Source organism: Lutra lutra, chromosome X (genome assembly GCF_902655055.1).
Source record: "Lutra lutra chromosome X, mLutLut1.2, whole genome shotgun sequence".
In the NCBI taxonomy this organism is placed as follows: Eukaryota; Metazoa; Chordata; class Mammalia; order Carnivora; family Mustelidae; genus Lutra; species Lutra lutra.
This window is the reverse complement of record NC_062296.1, coordinates 67,924,538-67,941,456: the sequence shown is the minus strand read 5'-3', so window position 1 is coordinate 67,941,456 and position 16,919 is coordinate 67,924,538. Positions and strand designations below refer to the sequence as shown.

General features: G+C 35.5%; 1 protein-coding gene and 1 non-coding gene across 2 annotated transcripts in view; one reads left to right on the top strand and one right to left on the bottom strand.

The window, feature by feature from the left end:
• The window catches only part of CFAP47 (cilia and flagella associated protein 47), a 544,336-nt gene that overhangs the window by 106,517 nt on the left and 420,900 nt on the right, over positions 1-16,919 (top strand). The window contains exon 24 of the mRNA XM_047716464.1: positions 15,085-15,226. Within this exon, the coding sequence (XP_047572420.1) occupies positions 15,085-15,226 (142 nt within the window). The remainder of the gene's footprint in view (positions 1-15,084; positions 15,227-16,919) is intronic.
• Positions 11,674-11,779, bottom strand: LOC125092515 (U6 spliceosomal RNA). Its single transcript, XR_007124975.1, has one exon. It is a non-coding gene; the product is annotated as a U6 spliceosomal RNA (small nuclear RNA).

The window sequence follows — 16,919 nt, the reverse complement described above, 5'->3', positions numbered from 1 at the left end:
TTCAGTATGCAAAGTTCCCACTTCTTTGTTAATTTTATGTCTAATAGTTTTAATGCTATTGTAAATGAGATTGTTTTCTTAATCTCATTTGCAAATTGTTCATGTTAAGTGTATAGAAAAGCAACTGATTTTAGACATTGATCTAGTATTTTGTAACCTTGTTGCACTTATTCATAGTTCTAATAGTTTCTTAGTAGATTCCTTAGAATTTCCTATAAAAAATGCTTTCTGCAAATAGAGAAAATTTTCATTCTTTATTTCCAATCTGGATGCCTTTTGTATTTTTTACTCCCTGATTTCCAGAATCTCCAGTACAATATGGTTTAGAAGTGGTAAGAGCAAACATCTTAACTTGTTCCTGGTATTAGGAGGAAAGTATCCCTCTTTCATCTTTAAATATGATGTTAGCAATTTTTTTTTAGTTCCTTTTTTCAGGTTGAGGAAGTTCTCTTCTATTCCTAGTTGAGTATTTTGATCACAAAAGAAATTTGGATTTTGTCAGAAATTTTTGGCTTCTATTTTGGTGATCTTGATTTGTCCTCTATTAATGTGGTGCATTATATTGATTGATTTCTATATGTTAAACCAGCCTTACATTCCTGGAATAAATCCTGCTTGATCATTATACCTGGAGTATAATCCTTTTTATCTATTGCTGCATTCAGTTTCCTAAATATTTCCTTTTGCATCCATGTTAATCAGGAATATTAATCTGTAGTTTCCTTCCTTGAACTGTCTTTGTTTGGTTTTAGTATCAGGGTAATACTGACTTCTTAGAATGAGTTGAGGAGTGTTCTCTCCTCTTCTATTTTTGGAAAAAAATTTGTGAAGGATTGTATTGTAAATCTGCTTTAATTTAGTGATAGATTTCACCTCTGAAGTCATCTGTTCCTGGGCTTTCCTTTGTCATGTTTATCTTAAATTACTAATTCAATCTATTTGCTTGTTATAGATTTATATAAATTTTTTATTTTTAAAATTATGGTAACAGTCTTTTAATAAATAATTATATAGTACTCAGAGTTTATAAGGTACTCACATATCTAATATCAGTTTATTTCCACATGAATCCAATAAGACAGTCATTGAGACTTTAGATTTTTCCCCTTTTTCCAGTTATAGAAGCCAAAGCACAGCAAGGCTAAGTGACTTTTCAAGGCTACCTGCTGCTGAGATGTAGAGCTTGAATAAAACAATGTTATGTCCTCATCCTCCTGACCCACTGGACCTTCATGATATCATGTTAGGAATCCAAACATGATGAATAGTACATATTCTTTTAGCCTATGGACACAAAACTTTCATATGTATTCTTTGGGTTTATTAACTTTTCCCCTAGTCATTAGCACTCAAAATCTTCAATTTCATAAAGTTACACTTATCAGAATGTCAATGTCAATTACCATTTTTATATAGTCTCTTTCATTTTCCATTTTCCATATTCATAGGAAGAAATTTGCAGTCACAATTACTTTCTTCTGGGATTAAGTTTATTTGGGGGATAATTTCTAGATGCTTAACTAATTATATATACAAGGGTAAAGATAGAAGCAAATAAAATAAAAACCTATAATACAGTGGAAAAGAAGAAAAGAAATTGATACTTGTCAGGAATTTATAGAATATCAGGAAATGTTATCTTGACTTAAATATATATCTGTAGAAGACAATTAAAATATTAAGGTCATGTCATTGGAAGTGGCATGATTATATTATTTGATACAAAATATCTGTCATCCCAGTTGTTAATTATGAGTAGTATTTCTTTGTCAGGTCAAATTATGGGCAGACTTTCAAAATACTTTTTGCATATATTCCTCTTTATCAAATTTATAGCTTCCAGAACAAAAGAAGGGTTTCTCTTGTTTCTCATTCTTCAGTTCTTTATTAGTATTGCCTGTTAGATTTCATGAGTTTCCTTTGACTTATGGTCCACTTTGGATGGAACCCATTGGATGTTGGTTTCATTCCCTATTGTTAATTCTGAAATGACGTGATATTCTTTTTGTACTTATGTTTTCTCTCCTGGGAACTTTCTATTTTGCTGAAATCATTTGTCTGGCTTCCCTTCAGAAAACTAAGGACAATGGGTCTCCCCTACTTTCCTTCCCTCCTTTTCTCTATATCTTAATAGTTTTCTTTAATAGTTCTTTGAGGCAAGTTTCCCTGGTTCTATTTTTATTGATACATAATTGACAGATAATGTTTATTAGTTTCAGGTGTATGACATAATGATTTGATATGTGTATATATTATGAAATGATTACCACAATAGGTTTAGTTAACATGTATCACCACATATAATTACAATTTTTTTCTTATGATGAGAACTTTTAAGATCTATGATCTTAGGGGGCACCTGGGTGGCTCAGTGGGTTAAAGCCTCTGCCTTCAGCTCAGGTCATGATCCCAGGGTCCTGGGATCGAGCCCTGCATTGGGCTCTGCTCGGCGGGGAGCCTGCTTCCTCCAAGATCTACTATCTTAGGAACTTTCAAGTATGACAATACGGTATTATTAACTGTAGTCACCATGCTGTACATTATATCCCCAGGACTTATAACTGGAAGTTTGTATTTTTGGTGGTCAAATCTTCTGTTTTGTCTTGAGAAATTTTATCAAAATTATCTAATTTTTTGGCATACAGTTGTATGCCATACAGTTGGCATACAGATGTTCATGGTGTTCTCTTATTTTTATTTCTGTAGCATAGGTAATAATGTTTCTTCTTTTATTTCTGACTTTATTTTAAAATTGAGTCATCTCTCTTTTCATCTTGGTCAGCCTATTTAACAGTTTTGTCAGTTTTGTTGATATTTTCAAGATTCAATTATTGATGTAGTTGGTTTTCTATAGTACTTTTCGTTCTTTATTTCATATATTTCTACTTTATCCTTTACTGTCTACCAAGTTTGCCTACTTTGAGTTTAGTTTGCTTGCTTTTTTTGTGTGTGTGTGTTTTTTTTTTAAGGTGGAAAGTTAGGGTTTTGAGTTGGGATCTTATTTTTTTATATAGGTTTTAAAGCTATACATTTCCCTCTTAGCATTGTTTTACCTGTCTTTCAAAAGTTTTGCTCTATTTTGTTTTTATTTCTGTTCATCAAAGTGCAATTTCTTACGTAAGTTTTTTTCTTTGATCCATTGGTTATTTAGGATGTGGTGTTTAACTTCCACATCTTCGTGAATTTACAAATTTCCTTCTGTTATTGACTTCTAGTATTATCCCATTGTGATTGGAGACTATACGTTGTATTATTTAAATAAGTTTAAATTTATTGAGGCTTGGGGCACCTGGGTGGCTCAATGGGTTAAGCCTCTGCCTTCAGCTCAGGTCATGATCTCAGGGTCCTGGGATCGAGCCCCGCATCGGGCTCTCTGCTTAGCAGGGAGCCTGCTTCCTCCTCTCTCTCTCTGCCTGCCTCTCTGCCTACTTGTGATCTTTGTCAAATAAATAAATAAAATTTAAAAAAAAATTTATTGAGGCTTGTTTTATATTGCAGTCCATAGAGATTATTTGGTATTTAGCTATGTTGAGGTAATTCTAAAACCACTAAGAGAGTTGAAAATGATTGCATCTGAATTTGTGTATATGTATTTTTGTATGTATGTGTGTGTGTATGTGTGCAAGTATATGATGGTGGAGGGAATAGAATGCTAATTTTCAAAATAAGCTATGTGGGATTATTTTTTTTATTTTTTTCAAATCTGTACTCTTATTATTTTGATAAAGACAATAAAAAGAAAATAATCCTTTTGTGACAGGTTAATATTTTGAAGCATTATGCCTTTCTCTTACTCAATGCCTGAATTTTGTATGTGTGCAGAAGTATGCAAACATACACACACACACACACACACACACACACACACACACATACATTCTTTGATAGGAAAGTAAGGGAAAGAGAAACTAATAAGTTTGTGTAGTAATATATATGTTTTCAAGTATGTTGAGATCAATTTATATGTCTTCCTATTAAGTCTATGTTAAGACTTATATTTTTATATAGTAGAAATATATAATTGTGTTTTTAATGTCATCATTCATCCACAAAAGCATTTTAGCCTGAGGGTCACTAAAAATTCGAGAAAGTATGTAATCCAGTTTAAGTTTGTTACATGACTTTTTGGGAGGATTCACATGCAATTTGGTATTTTCATTTTTTGAGTTCAATTTACTGTTTAACATTGTCAACAATTAAAAACTTATTAATCTATTTTTTAATGTTTAGATTGTGGCTCTCCTAGGTTTCTAAAAATTTGTTACAAAATTAAATTATATGTATTTAGTTCTCTGGAGTGTCACACATTCCTTAAGGTTTTGAATTATCCTGCATTTACTGGGTATTTTAAAGGGAGATTTACCTAGAGTATCAAAATATAATTCAGTCAACAAGAGATGAACATAAAAAAACAAAAACAAAAACAAAAAACCCTGCAGAGACAGTGTATCCTGTGAGATTTGTTCTATAAATTTGTGCCAGCAAGGCAGATGGATTAGCTGGTTTCTAGTCATTTCACATATCCTCCACTCTGTTTATAGCTAGCTGTAAGTTACCTTTCTGTGTGTGTGTGTGTGTGTGTGTGTGTGTGTGTGTGTGTGTAGATGTAAATAGTCAGTGGGTGCTCTCTTAGTTGATCTGTGTAGCAGGCAAATGTAAAATCATAAAGGGCTGGATTTCTTTCTAGTTGTAACCCTTCCTGTCCTATACTGCACTGGGTTTGCCTATAATTAAAAGTGATAGGCAATTACATGGTGGGCAATTATAGTTGTGTTTGGCATCCTTGACTGGAATGGTTTGTTTACACTGTCATTCAAGCCTCTCTTGTCCTTCTGGTTCACTCGCTTGTCTTTTCGGCCAGTGTATAGAGCTGTGCTTCCTGATAGGGTAGCTAGTACCACATGTGGGTATTTAAATTAAGCTTTAAAGTCAAATAAAATAAAAAAAAATTATTTCCTTAGTCAAAATAGCCATATTTCAAGTTCTCAAGATCCATGCATGGCTTTTGGACAGTGCAGAACATTTCATCATCACAGAAAGTTGTATTTCACATTTTTTCCTGCTGCTGTGGCCCAGGTTCCACTCTGTGGCACAGGCCAGTCAGTCTACAGTGGCTTGGTTGCTCTGAAGCTCTCATCAGTCCTGTTCTATAACTGCCCTAAAGCTCTTGAAAATGAGGGAGAATAGTCAAATTTTTTAACTTCCTTCTTTTTTTCTACCAACTTTTGTCCTTCAAAGATATGTGACCTTTGCATTGCATGAATGCTTCTCAGGGGTTATGCTGGATTTACAACCGTTCTTACAGGAAGGCAGGATGATCCTTCAAGGATTAAAAAAGAGGACATTTGAATGACACCTGCCGCATAAACATTTTTATCTCCCAACAGTGCCTGGGGGACTGAAGTCTTCATCAGAATATCACTTTTCAGTTTGAGGTATTCCTCTGTTTGAATGACAACAACTAGGAAAGCACTTAAAGTGGCACACTTCACAAAACTTTCCAAGATTTTCTCCTTCATTAGATAGCTCAGTGGTTTCACAGTGATCGCCCTCATTTCCTTTTCTCTCTCTGTATCACTGAGTTTCTGTGTAAAAGAGAAATCTCGTATTCTTTCATTTCCATTGTGAGGATTGGATGTGGGTGGAGAAATCATGGAACCTCTGAATTTTGTTTTCTGTGTAATTACAGGGATACCTTGGGTATAAACTAATTTTATATAAATTGTCTGTGAAGATGTGATTTATGAGAAAGCAAGTCCAATATAATTTCCCACATACACACAATTGGCAGTTAAAGAAGGCAGGGGGAATGACTCTCAGCTCTGTGGATTCAGCACATAGTGTTTTAGGAAATATCTGTTTTGAGAGGGAAAAAGATCCCATACTTAAAACGAAAGAGACAGTTAAGGGCTGAGATCAGTACACTGAATTATTGACAATTACGAACATCATCATCATTTAGGACATCAGATATTCTTGAATGAAGCTGACAGTCATGCTCGGTGTTAAACCTCTCCTACCATTCCCATCTTCTGCTCTTCTCATCCCTGACTTTGAGCTCCAGCGCTAGACCCAGTGACAGTCAAGACTCAGTACTCAGTGACTGTCAGGATTTTAATCCATCATGATCACACTTAACCTCAGTCATCCCTCAAAGTGGAGCGCTCTGTGAATAGATTCTCCAGCTAATAGCTCTGAGGTCTCTCATACTTGGCTTTCTTTCCCTTCCTATCTGCTCTCTAGGATCCTTATATTTACATAAGTCTTCAGTGTTTTTTAGGGCTTCCTATCCCTTCATGGTGTCTTCATATTATGAACATGGCTCTCTCGAGGGCAATGTTCCTTATATAGCCTTTCCTTTGGATCTGGATGTGGCTCTAGAGGTGATGCTTTCTGGAAGCCTTACTCCCTGGGTGAGTTTTTCTGGAAGGCTTACTCCCTGGGTGGGTTTTTCTGGAAGGCTTACTCCCTGGGTGGGTTTTTCTAGATGGTCTTTTTCTGTTAAAAATGGCTGCTGCTTTGAACTTCATATAATATGAGTTTACTATTTCCCTTATGCAGGGTAGTAATCTCTGGACATTGCTACTAGCCAGTCTCTTCATATATTCTATACTCTACTCCTCTAATTTTCTGAGTGATTTCAGTATTCATGTAGAGGTCCATCCAGAATCCTGGCTTCCCATTTCCTTGTCTTCATGTTTCCAATGATCTCCTCCTCCATTCCCCTCAGCTTCTTCCACTGGGAATCGATCTCTATCCATCCCAATCAGATGAGGATGACAGTTTGGGACACACAATTTTTGATACTATTTGACTTTGAAATATATATTTGTATTATATTAACAAAATCTAAAACTTAAAGAATAAAATAGTAACCTAAAAATAATATAAATACTGTTAAAATATATGATAGAAAATACTAATTTATATTAACACTCAAAATAAGAATAAAAAGATAAACCAGAATAGGAAAAAAAGAAATGGGATAAAATATAACTAGTTGCTGAAGATTAATAATGACAAATCCTAGGGGAAATAAGATCAAGCAAAATTGTTTTAAGGACTGATATATGAAAGCAGGTAGTGTTTATACATGAAATATATCTTTATTCAATTCCTTGACATCTGTATTGGAGTCATTGCAGAAATAAAATATCCTGGGAATGAGTTGCTTGCTCTGATTTGTCAAAATAAAGAAACATTCATGAAAATAAAACATGCTATAGTATTTTTTGCTTCTATAATTCTGTTACGAGAACAGTCAATTTATACAAGATTTTAATGACGAGATAGAATTGTCAGTAGTATGGCCAGTGTCTCAGTCTGTTCAGGTTCTATAACAAAATACCACAGACTGAGTAGTTTGTAAACAATACGAATTTATTTATCACAGTTCCGGAGGCTGGAAGTCCAGGATCATGGCACCGGCATGGTAGATTGTGGGTCTTCTTCTGGGCTTCGGACTTCTTGATGTGTCCTCACGTGGTGGAAGGGGTTAGGGATTTCTGTGGACTCTCTTATAAGGCACTAGTCCCAATCATGAGGGTTTCACCCTCCTGGGCTAAGCACCTCCCAAAGACCTTACCTTCTAATATTATCATCTTTGGGGGTTATGATTTCAACATGAATTTTGAGGGGACGCTTTCAGACTGCAGCAGCCAACTAATGTTAAATAAAAACAAAGAGGAGCAACTGCGTGGCTCAGTCAGTTAAGTGCCTGCCTTCGGCTCAAGTCATTATCCCAGGGTCCTGGGATCAAGTCCCACATCAGGCTCCCTGTCAGGGAGCCTGCTTCTCCCTCTCCCCACCTGGTTCTTTTTCTCTCTCTTTCTGTGTCAAATAAACAAACAAACAAAAAACCAAAAAGAAAACCCAAGTGTTTTGCCTAGTAGAGTGATATGCATGGCTGGAACTCTAAGTATAACCTTTCTATTATTAACTATTCATTTTATTTAAAATTTTCAGATTGTCAGCATGGGCTTTATGAGTATAGCAAACCACTAGGTATATGTACCTCTGAAACCATCATTGCTTGTTGTCATGATCTTGGAAACTTAGATATGTCAGTGGTATCATTGTTATTTCCTTTCCTACATTTAAAACATTTGCCATTCTTTCCCATTATATTCTGCCTTTCCACCTCCAAAAACATACCAAGAAACCATAGAGCTATAGTTGTTGCAGAATCAATATTTTAAAAATTATTTGAAAAATAATGTTAGATTTTAATAAAAAATCAATATATGGTTAATAAATGGGACTTGAGAAAAAATGAATTTTGATCATTTTCATATTTTATAATTTAATTTAAAATGCAGTAATAGTTTTCCCACGTGTAAATATTTTAGTGTTGACATTACTTCAGTTGTATTTTCAGTTCTTTTCTACATTAATTTAATTTTTATAATTTTAAATTTTCTAATAAGTTACATAATTTATAAAATTTACAATTTGTTTTCCAAAGTTGATATTTGGAGCTGCAGCCACTTCTGAATCCTACACACACATCCTTACCCTGGTTCTTTAATTTTTAACTGATGAGCTCACAGGGAAGAAATTACCAGTCAGAATTTAAAGGTTTAAGCCATTTAAATTTTCTGGTGAGCTGTTCATCAGAGACATCCATCTAAAAGACGGAGAATGTTAGGTAGGAAGAATAGTTAAGCTTTTTAATCTCAATAAACAGAATAGTCTCATGTAAGAAACAATACAGTCTCTCAGTCATTTTGCACAGACTCTGTTATTTTTACTTCTCTAGAACCTTGAGATCATTAGATGACAGGGGTCTGGGGGAATTCCTAGAAACCTTTAACTGACCTCTCCTTTATTTATCTATCTATCTATTTATTTAATTTAATTTTTTAAAAGATTTTATGTATTTATTTGGCAGAGGGAGAGAGATCACAAGTAGGCAGAACACCAGGCAGGGTGAGGGTGGGGGGGAAGTAGGCTCCTCGCTGAGCAGAGAGCCTGATGCAGGGCTTGATCCCAGGACCCTGAGATCATGACCTGGGCTGAAGGCGGAGGCTTAACCCACTGAGCCACCCAGGCGCCCCAACTTCTCCTTTATTTTTAAGAAATAATTTATTGAGAGGAAATTTATATAACATAAAATGAACCATTTTTAAAGTAAACAGTTCAGTGGCATTTAGTGCCTTTACAATATGTCCCATTTCAAAACATTTCAATCACTGCAAAGCAGTACCCTTTAGATATTAAAGCAGTTTCTCCTCACCTCTGTTTCCATGAACCACTGGCAGCCACCAATCTGCATTCAGTCTCTATGAATCTGTCTCTTCTGGATTATTTCATATAAAAGGAATTATATAGTATGTGACCATTTGTGTCTGTGTTCTTGCACTTAGCACAGTGTTTTGAGTTTTCATTTTTATGTGGTAGAAAACATGTAACATAAAATTTGCCATCTTAAAACCATTTTAAGTGTTAAATTGTATTCACATTGTTATGAAATAGAGCTCCAGAACTTTTTTATTTTGCAGATCTGAAACTCTATTCCCATTTAAAAATACTACCCTTTTCCTCTCTCCCCCGAAATCTGGGCCAACAACCATACTACTTTGTGTTTCTATAAATTTGACTACTGTAGATACCTCATGTAAGTGGAATTATATAGTATTTGTCTTTCGGTGACTGGATTATTTCTCTTAACATAATGTCCTCAGAGATCGTTCATGTTGTAGCGTGTGACAGGATTTCCTTTATTTTTAAGCCTAAATAATATTTATGTCAGATTTTGTTTATCCCTTCATCTGTCTCAGTTATTTTGAATAGTGCTATTATGGAGATAAATATACAAATATCTCTTCAAGACCCTGCTTTCAGATCGTTTGATTGCTGAATTAAATGGTAGCTCTATTTTTAATTTCTTGAGGCACCTCCATACTCTTTTACATATTGCTAGCACCATTTTACTGCCCCACCAATACTGTACAAGGGTTCCAATTTCTCCACGTTCACACCAACACTTATTTTCTGAATTTTTGATCACAGCCATGATAATGGATGTGAAGTGATATCTTACTGTGATTTTGATTTGCATTCCTCTGATGATTAGTGTTGTCAAGTATCTTTTCATTTGCTTGTTGAATATCCGTATATCCTCTTTGGGGAAATATCCACTCAGATCCTTTGCCCTTTTTAAAATTGAGTTAAGATTTTTGTTGCTGTCGAGCTGTAGTTTTTTGTATATTTTGGTTATTAATCCCTTATCAAATACATGGTTTGCAAACATTTTCTCTCATTTCATAAGTTGCCTTTCTGCTTTGTTGATTTTTTACTTTGATGAGCAGATATTTTTGGGTTTGATATAATCCCATTTGCCAATATCACACTGGTTCAATAACTAGCTTTATAATAAGCTTCAAAATTGAGAAATATGAGTTCTTTTACCCTTTTTCTTTTTTTCAGATTGTTTTGTCTATTTGGAGCCTTACTGTTACTTATGAATTTAATGGCTGGCCGATCCATTTTTTCAAAAATGGCCATTGGATTTCTGATAGGGATTGCCATGAATTATAGATTGATTGGTGTAGTACTGACATCTGAACAATACTAAGCCTTCCAGTCAGTGAACATTGGATGTCTTTCCATTTACGTGGAACTTTAATTTTGTTCAACAATGTTTTGTAATTTTCATTGTACAAGTTTGTCACAACTTGCACACATTTATTTGTAGGGATTTAATTCTTTTGGATCTTACTACTTTTTAAAAATTATTTATTTATTTATTTTAGAGAGCGAAAGTGAGCAAACACCTATGAGCGGTGGGAGGGGCAGAGGGAGGAGAGAAGCAGACACCTCTTTGAGTGTGGAGCCCAACACTGGGCTTGATCTTACCACCTGAGATGAAATCAAGAGTTGGATGCCTAACTGACTGAGCCACCCAGGCACCCCTTGAATATTTATTTATTTATTTATTTATTGACGGAGAGATCACAAGTAGGTAGAGAGGCAAGTAGAGAGGAGGAAGCAGGCTCCCCGCTGAACAGAGAGCCAGATGCGGGGCTCGATCCCAGGACCCTGCGATCATGACCTGAGCTGAAGGCAGAGGCTTAACCCACTGAGCCACCCAGGCGTCCCTTGAATCTTATTTTAAATGAAACTCTTTGCTTATTTTATTTTTCAGATTTCATTGCTACTGTGTAGAAACATTTGATTTTGTTTGTCGACCTTGTACATTGCAATTTTCCTGAATATATTTATTAAGTCTAGCACTTTCTTTGTGGATTCTTTGTGGTTTTCTCTATACAGGATCATTTCATCTGCAAGTACATATAGTCTTACTGCTTTCTTTCCAATCTGAATGCCTTGTATCCCACCCTCTTTTTTTGGCCCATTTGCTCTGACTAGAACTTTTAGTACATTATTCAATGACATTGGCAAAAAGAGGACATCCTTATATTGTTCCTGATCTCAGGTGGAAGGCTTTCAGTATTTTACCCTAAAATAGGATGTTAACTGTGGGTTTTTCAAAGTGTTCCTTAGTGTATTCAGGAAGTTCTCTTCTGTTCTTAGTGTTCTGAGTGCTTTTATTATGAAAGGATGTATTATTTTGTCAATTTTTTTTTCTGTATCGATTGGCATTACCATTTTTCTTCCTTCAATTAATGTGGAGTATTTTATGTATACACACACACACGTACACATACAGTTTTAAATATGGAACACTTCATAAATTTTTGTGTTATCCTTGTACAGAGACCATTCTAATCCTCTCTGAACCATTCCAACTCCATCGTATGTGCTGTGAAGCAAGTACATTTATTGATTGATTTTTATATGTTGAACTACTTTGGGGTAAACCCCACTTGGTCATGGTATATAATGCTTATAATATGCTGATAGATTTGGTTTACTAGTATTTTCTTAAGGATTATATTGTCTACATTCATGAGGGATATTGATCTGTAATTTTATTCTTTTTTTAAAAAAGATTTTACTTATTTATTTGTCAGAGAGAGAGAGAGAGAGAGAGAGCACAAGCAGGTAGAGTGGCAGGCAGAGGCAGTGAGAGAAGCAGGCTCCCTGCTGAGCAAGGAGCCCAATGTGAGACTCGATCCCAGGACCCTGAGATCATGACCTGAGCCAAAGGCAGCAGCTTAACCAACTGAGCCCTGAGGTGTCCCTGTAATTTTTTTGTTGTTGTTGTGTCTTCATGTTTTTGATATCACAATAATGTTGACCTTATAGAATAAGTGAGGAAGTTTTCTCCTATTTTCTATTTAGAAGTATTGGTGTTAATTCTTTAAATATACGGTAGGATTCACCAGTGACACCATCTGGTCCTAAATTTCTCTTTTGGTGGGTCTTATTGATTCCTAATCCACTTCTATGAGTCTGTTCATAATTTCTATTTCTTCTTGGGTCAGTTTTGATAATTTATGTTTTTCTATGAATCTGTCAATTTCATCTGGATTATTTACTTTTGATACAAATTCTTGATAAAATTCTCTTGAATCCTTCTCTTCTTTTTGTATGGTTGATAGTAATATCCACATTCATTTTTTAATTTTAGTTATTCATGTCGCAGTTTTTGTTCCTTTTTTGTCTGGCTTAAAGTTTTATACTTTTTTTTTTAAAGATTTTATTTATTTATTTGACAGTCAGAGATCACAAGTAGGCAGAAAGGCAGGCAGCGGGTGTGGGAGGAAGCAGGCTCCCCACTGAGCAGAGAGCCTGATTCGGGGCTTGATCGCAGGACCTTGAAACCATGACCTGAGCTGAAGGCAGACGCTTAACCCACTGAGCCACCCAGGTGCCCCAGTTTTATACTTTGTATAGAAAATCTTCAAAGAACCAACTTTTACTTTCATTGATTTTTATTATTTCTATCTCTTTGTTGATATTCTCATTTTTTTCCTGTATCATTTTCTTGTTTTTCTGTTGTTTAGCTCTATGAACAACTTTTTTTTTTGAAGATTTTATTTATTTATTTTGACAGAGAGAGATCCCAAGTAGGCAGAGAGGCAGGCAGAGAGAGAGGGGGCAGTAGGCTCCTCGCTGAGCAGAGAGCCTGATGCGGGGCTTGATCCCAGGACCCCGAGATCATGACCTGAGCCAAAGGCAGAGGCTTAAGCCCACTGAGCCACCCAGGTGTCCCTCTATGAACAACTTTTTGAAAAGATTTTATTTATTTATTTATTTGAGACAGAGTGCAAATGAGCATGAGTTGGGGGAGGGGCAGAGGTAGAGGGAGAAACATACTCCCTGCTGAGCTTAATACCAGGACCCCAGGATCATGACCTGATCTGAAGGCAGATGCTTAACCAACTTAGCCACCCAGGTCCCTCATCTGTGAGCAGATTTAAGACAGTGGATTTAAAGTCTTTCTCTAGTAAGTCCAATGCCTGGACTTACTCTTTGATGGTTTCTTTCATTTAGTTTTTCCTTTGACTCGGTCATGCTTTCATATTTCTTGGTATGCATTGTGGGTTTTTTTTTTTTTGTTAAAAAGTGGTTATTTGAATATTATAATGTGGTAACTCTGGAAATCAGATTTTATCTGTTCTTGATTGTTGAAGGCTGTAGTCTTCAAAAAAAAAAATAAGTCCATTTGTTTAGTGACTTTTCCAAATAAGTTTTTGCAAAGAATATTCCTTTTGTGTTTTTAACTTTGATAAAGTATAATTTAATCACTTTTGTAGATGATTCGTTTTGTATTGTACTTTAGAAATCTTGCGTCACCAACGATTACGATTTTTCTCCTTAATGGCTTATAGTTTTAGGTTTTGTATTTAGGTCTTTGGTCCATTTTGAATCAATAGGAACCATTCTATTTTTTTTAAGATTTTATTTATTTATTTGACAGACAGAGATCACAAGTAGGCAGAGAGGCAGGCAGACTGAAAGGGGGAAGCAGGCTCCCCGCAGAGCAGAGAGCCAATGTGGGGCTCGATCCCCTGACCCTGGGAATCATGACCTGAGCCAAAGGCAGAGGCTTTAACCCACTGAGCCACCCAGGAGCCCCCAATAGGAACTATTCTTAAAATTTATTTTTATTTTTAAGAATTATTTTTAGGGGCGCCTGGGTGGCTCAGTGGGTTAAAGCCTCTGCCTTCAGCTCAGGTCATGATCTCAGGGTCCTGGGATCGAGCCCCGCATCGGGCTCTCTGCTCAGCGGAGAGCCTGCTTCCCTCTCTCTCTCTCTCTCTGCCTGCCTCTGCCTACTTGTGATCTCTGTCAAATAAATAAAAATAAAATCTTTAAAAAAAAAAAAAGAATTATTTTTAGACTTATGAAAAATAAACCAGGTCTTATTTCAAAAAAGGAAAAACAACTTTCAACATCACAAGATAATTTTCTTTTTGAAAATGTCTTTTTTTAAACTGCTGTTTTGCCAAATCCATAATATCTCATTAGATCTCCAGGACTTACTCGTCTTGAATAACTGAAACTTTGTACCCCTTGAGCAACATCTCCCCATATCTCACTCCCTCTAGCCCCTAGTAACCACCCTTCTGTTTTCTGCTTCTATGAGTTTGACTGTTTTAGGTTCCACATATAAGTGAGATCATGTATTATTTGTCTTTCTGTGTCTGGTTTATTTCACTAAGCATAATGTCTTGCAGATTCATCTGTATTTTTGCAAATGGCCGAATTTCCTTCTATTTTTAAAGCTGAAAAATATTCCATTATATGTATATACCACATTTTCTTTATCCACTTACCCCTTGGTAGACATTCAGGTTATTTCCATGTCTTGACTGTGTGAATAGTGCTGCAATGAATATAGGAGGGTAGGTATGTCTTTGAGATCCTTATTTCAGTTCCTTTGTGTAAATACCCAGAGGTGCGATTGCTGTGTAATTTAGTAGTTCTGGTAACAATACTGTACTTTATCCCTGAAATTTATTAAGAGGGTGAATCCTATGTGTTCTCACAACAAGGTACAGGATAACTATGTGAAATGGATGGATATGTTAATTAGCCTGATTGTGGTGTTACTTAATTATGATATGTGTAACAGATCTTCAAGTTGTATACTTTACATACAATTAAAATAGTGTCACAAATTTCTTATAGCAAAAATAATCACAAGTGTAATGTATTTTTTTTGTCTGTCAGGTGGCAACATATGACTTCAGCATTCAAGTTCAAATTAATTTCTTCAAGGCTTCAGAACTTTACACTCAGTATCGTTTGTCAAATTCTCCTATGATTCCAAAGACAACACCACTTATTCGACCGTGTTATGTTCAAGCTACTGGTATGTAATGTGAAACATTCACTTGGAGTGTTCATATCAAACATTTACACTAAAACAGCTAAAAGTTTTAAAAATTCAGAATATGATATTTACTTTTTAAAAATAGAAATATTAGAAAGTAAACTATGATATGATTTCTGTGTGTGTGGCTTAAATTGTGCCTGTGAGAATGAATTTTGAGAAATAGTGTAACCAAACCAACATGAACTTCACTCCTTATTGAGTTACAGAAACTGCACCAGGTGACGTTGTCGCACAAAGACAACTTTATTGAGGAGATCATGGGCAGTGACTTCTAAAGCTGTGACTCCCTGACATCAGGTGAAGGGTTACCTTTTGTTTAGGGTTAGATGAATATTTATTTATTTCTATTTTTAATTTTTAATTAATTAACTTTTTGGAGAGAAAGAACGTGAGCAGAGGGGTTGGGACAGAGAAACTATTAAGCAGATTCCAAGCTCAGCATGGAGCCCCATGCAGGGCTGGATCTCACTACCCTGAGTTCATGACCTGAGTCAAAATCAAGAGTCAGTCGCTTAACTGACTAAGCCACCCATCTGGACCTAGGATGAATATTTAGCTAGTGAAGCCTTCTTATCCTATGTAGAGGTGGCTATAATGTCACACATGACCCTTAAGAAAACGGGGTCATCCCTACATTGATGTTATGTAAATGAGGTTGAGGCCCCTCCTTGAGTAGAGATTTTAGTATTATAATGAGGCAAAGGTAATGATAGGTTATTCCAGAGCTCACTCCATCATCTGTGCAGATATGAGTTGAAAGTTTAGCTCAAAAGTTCTGGGTAGTCTGGGATGGGTGGGAGGTCTTGTCAGGGCAGTTGCCGTCACCTATAGGGTGGTTTCCAGTGTCATTTGCCTGAGTTAAGAGGTAAGCTGGGAAGAAGAGCTTAAGCAAAAATGTAAGACACATGTTAGTGAGTTCAAGCAGGTGGGTAGTAAAGTTCCGGTCTTGGGGTCTAGCTGGTGACAATAGTGTGGACATAATCTCAGATCAGTGATTCTTATTTAAAAAAATTGGTTATAACTGGGGCGCCTGGGTGGCTCAGTGGGTTAAAGCCTCTGCCTTCGGCTCAGGTCATGGTCCCAGGGTCCTGGGATCGAGCCCCGCATTGGGCTCTCTGCTCAGCAGGGAGCCTGCTTCCTCCTCTCTCTCTCTCTGCCTGCTTCTCTGCCTACTTGTGATCTCTGTAAAAAAGAAAAAAGAAAAAAAAATTGGTTATAACTAAAAACAAAGATCAGTTTAGTTATTTATTGTAAGTGTAGTTTTAAATGATTAAATCAAAATATAAATTATTAAAATAAAATATGTTAGATTTATAATGAAATGATGAAAATTTTATTTAAGAAAATTTTTCCCCCAAAAGAATGGGTTATTAAAGGACTAAGTTCATGTAAAGAAGGGTAAGTAAAAACAAAGAAACAAAAGAAGGGTAAGTATGTTAAGTTTTTAAGCATTATTTACTCATTTTCTCCAAATATTCAAATATAAAACCAATTAACTCTGTAAACCCTACTTTTGACAAGCTTTGGTTTTACATTTTATTATATATGTTTAAGTATTTTTCATAAAAAGTTAAGTCTAGTTTATGCCTTATTATGCAATATTTTGTTTTTATAATTCTGACATTAAGTTATTAATAATAAAATAGTGCTCAATTGATAATTATCCTTG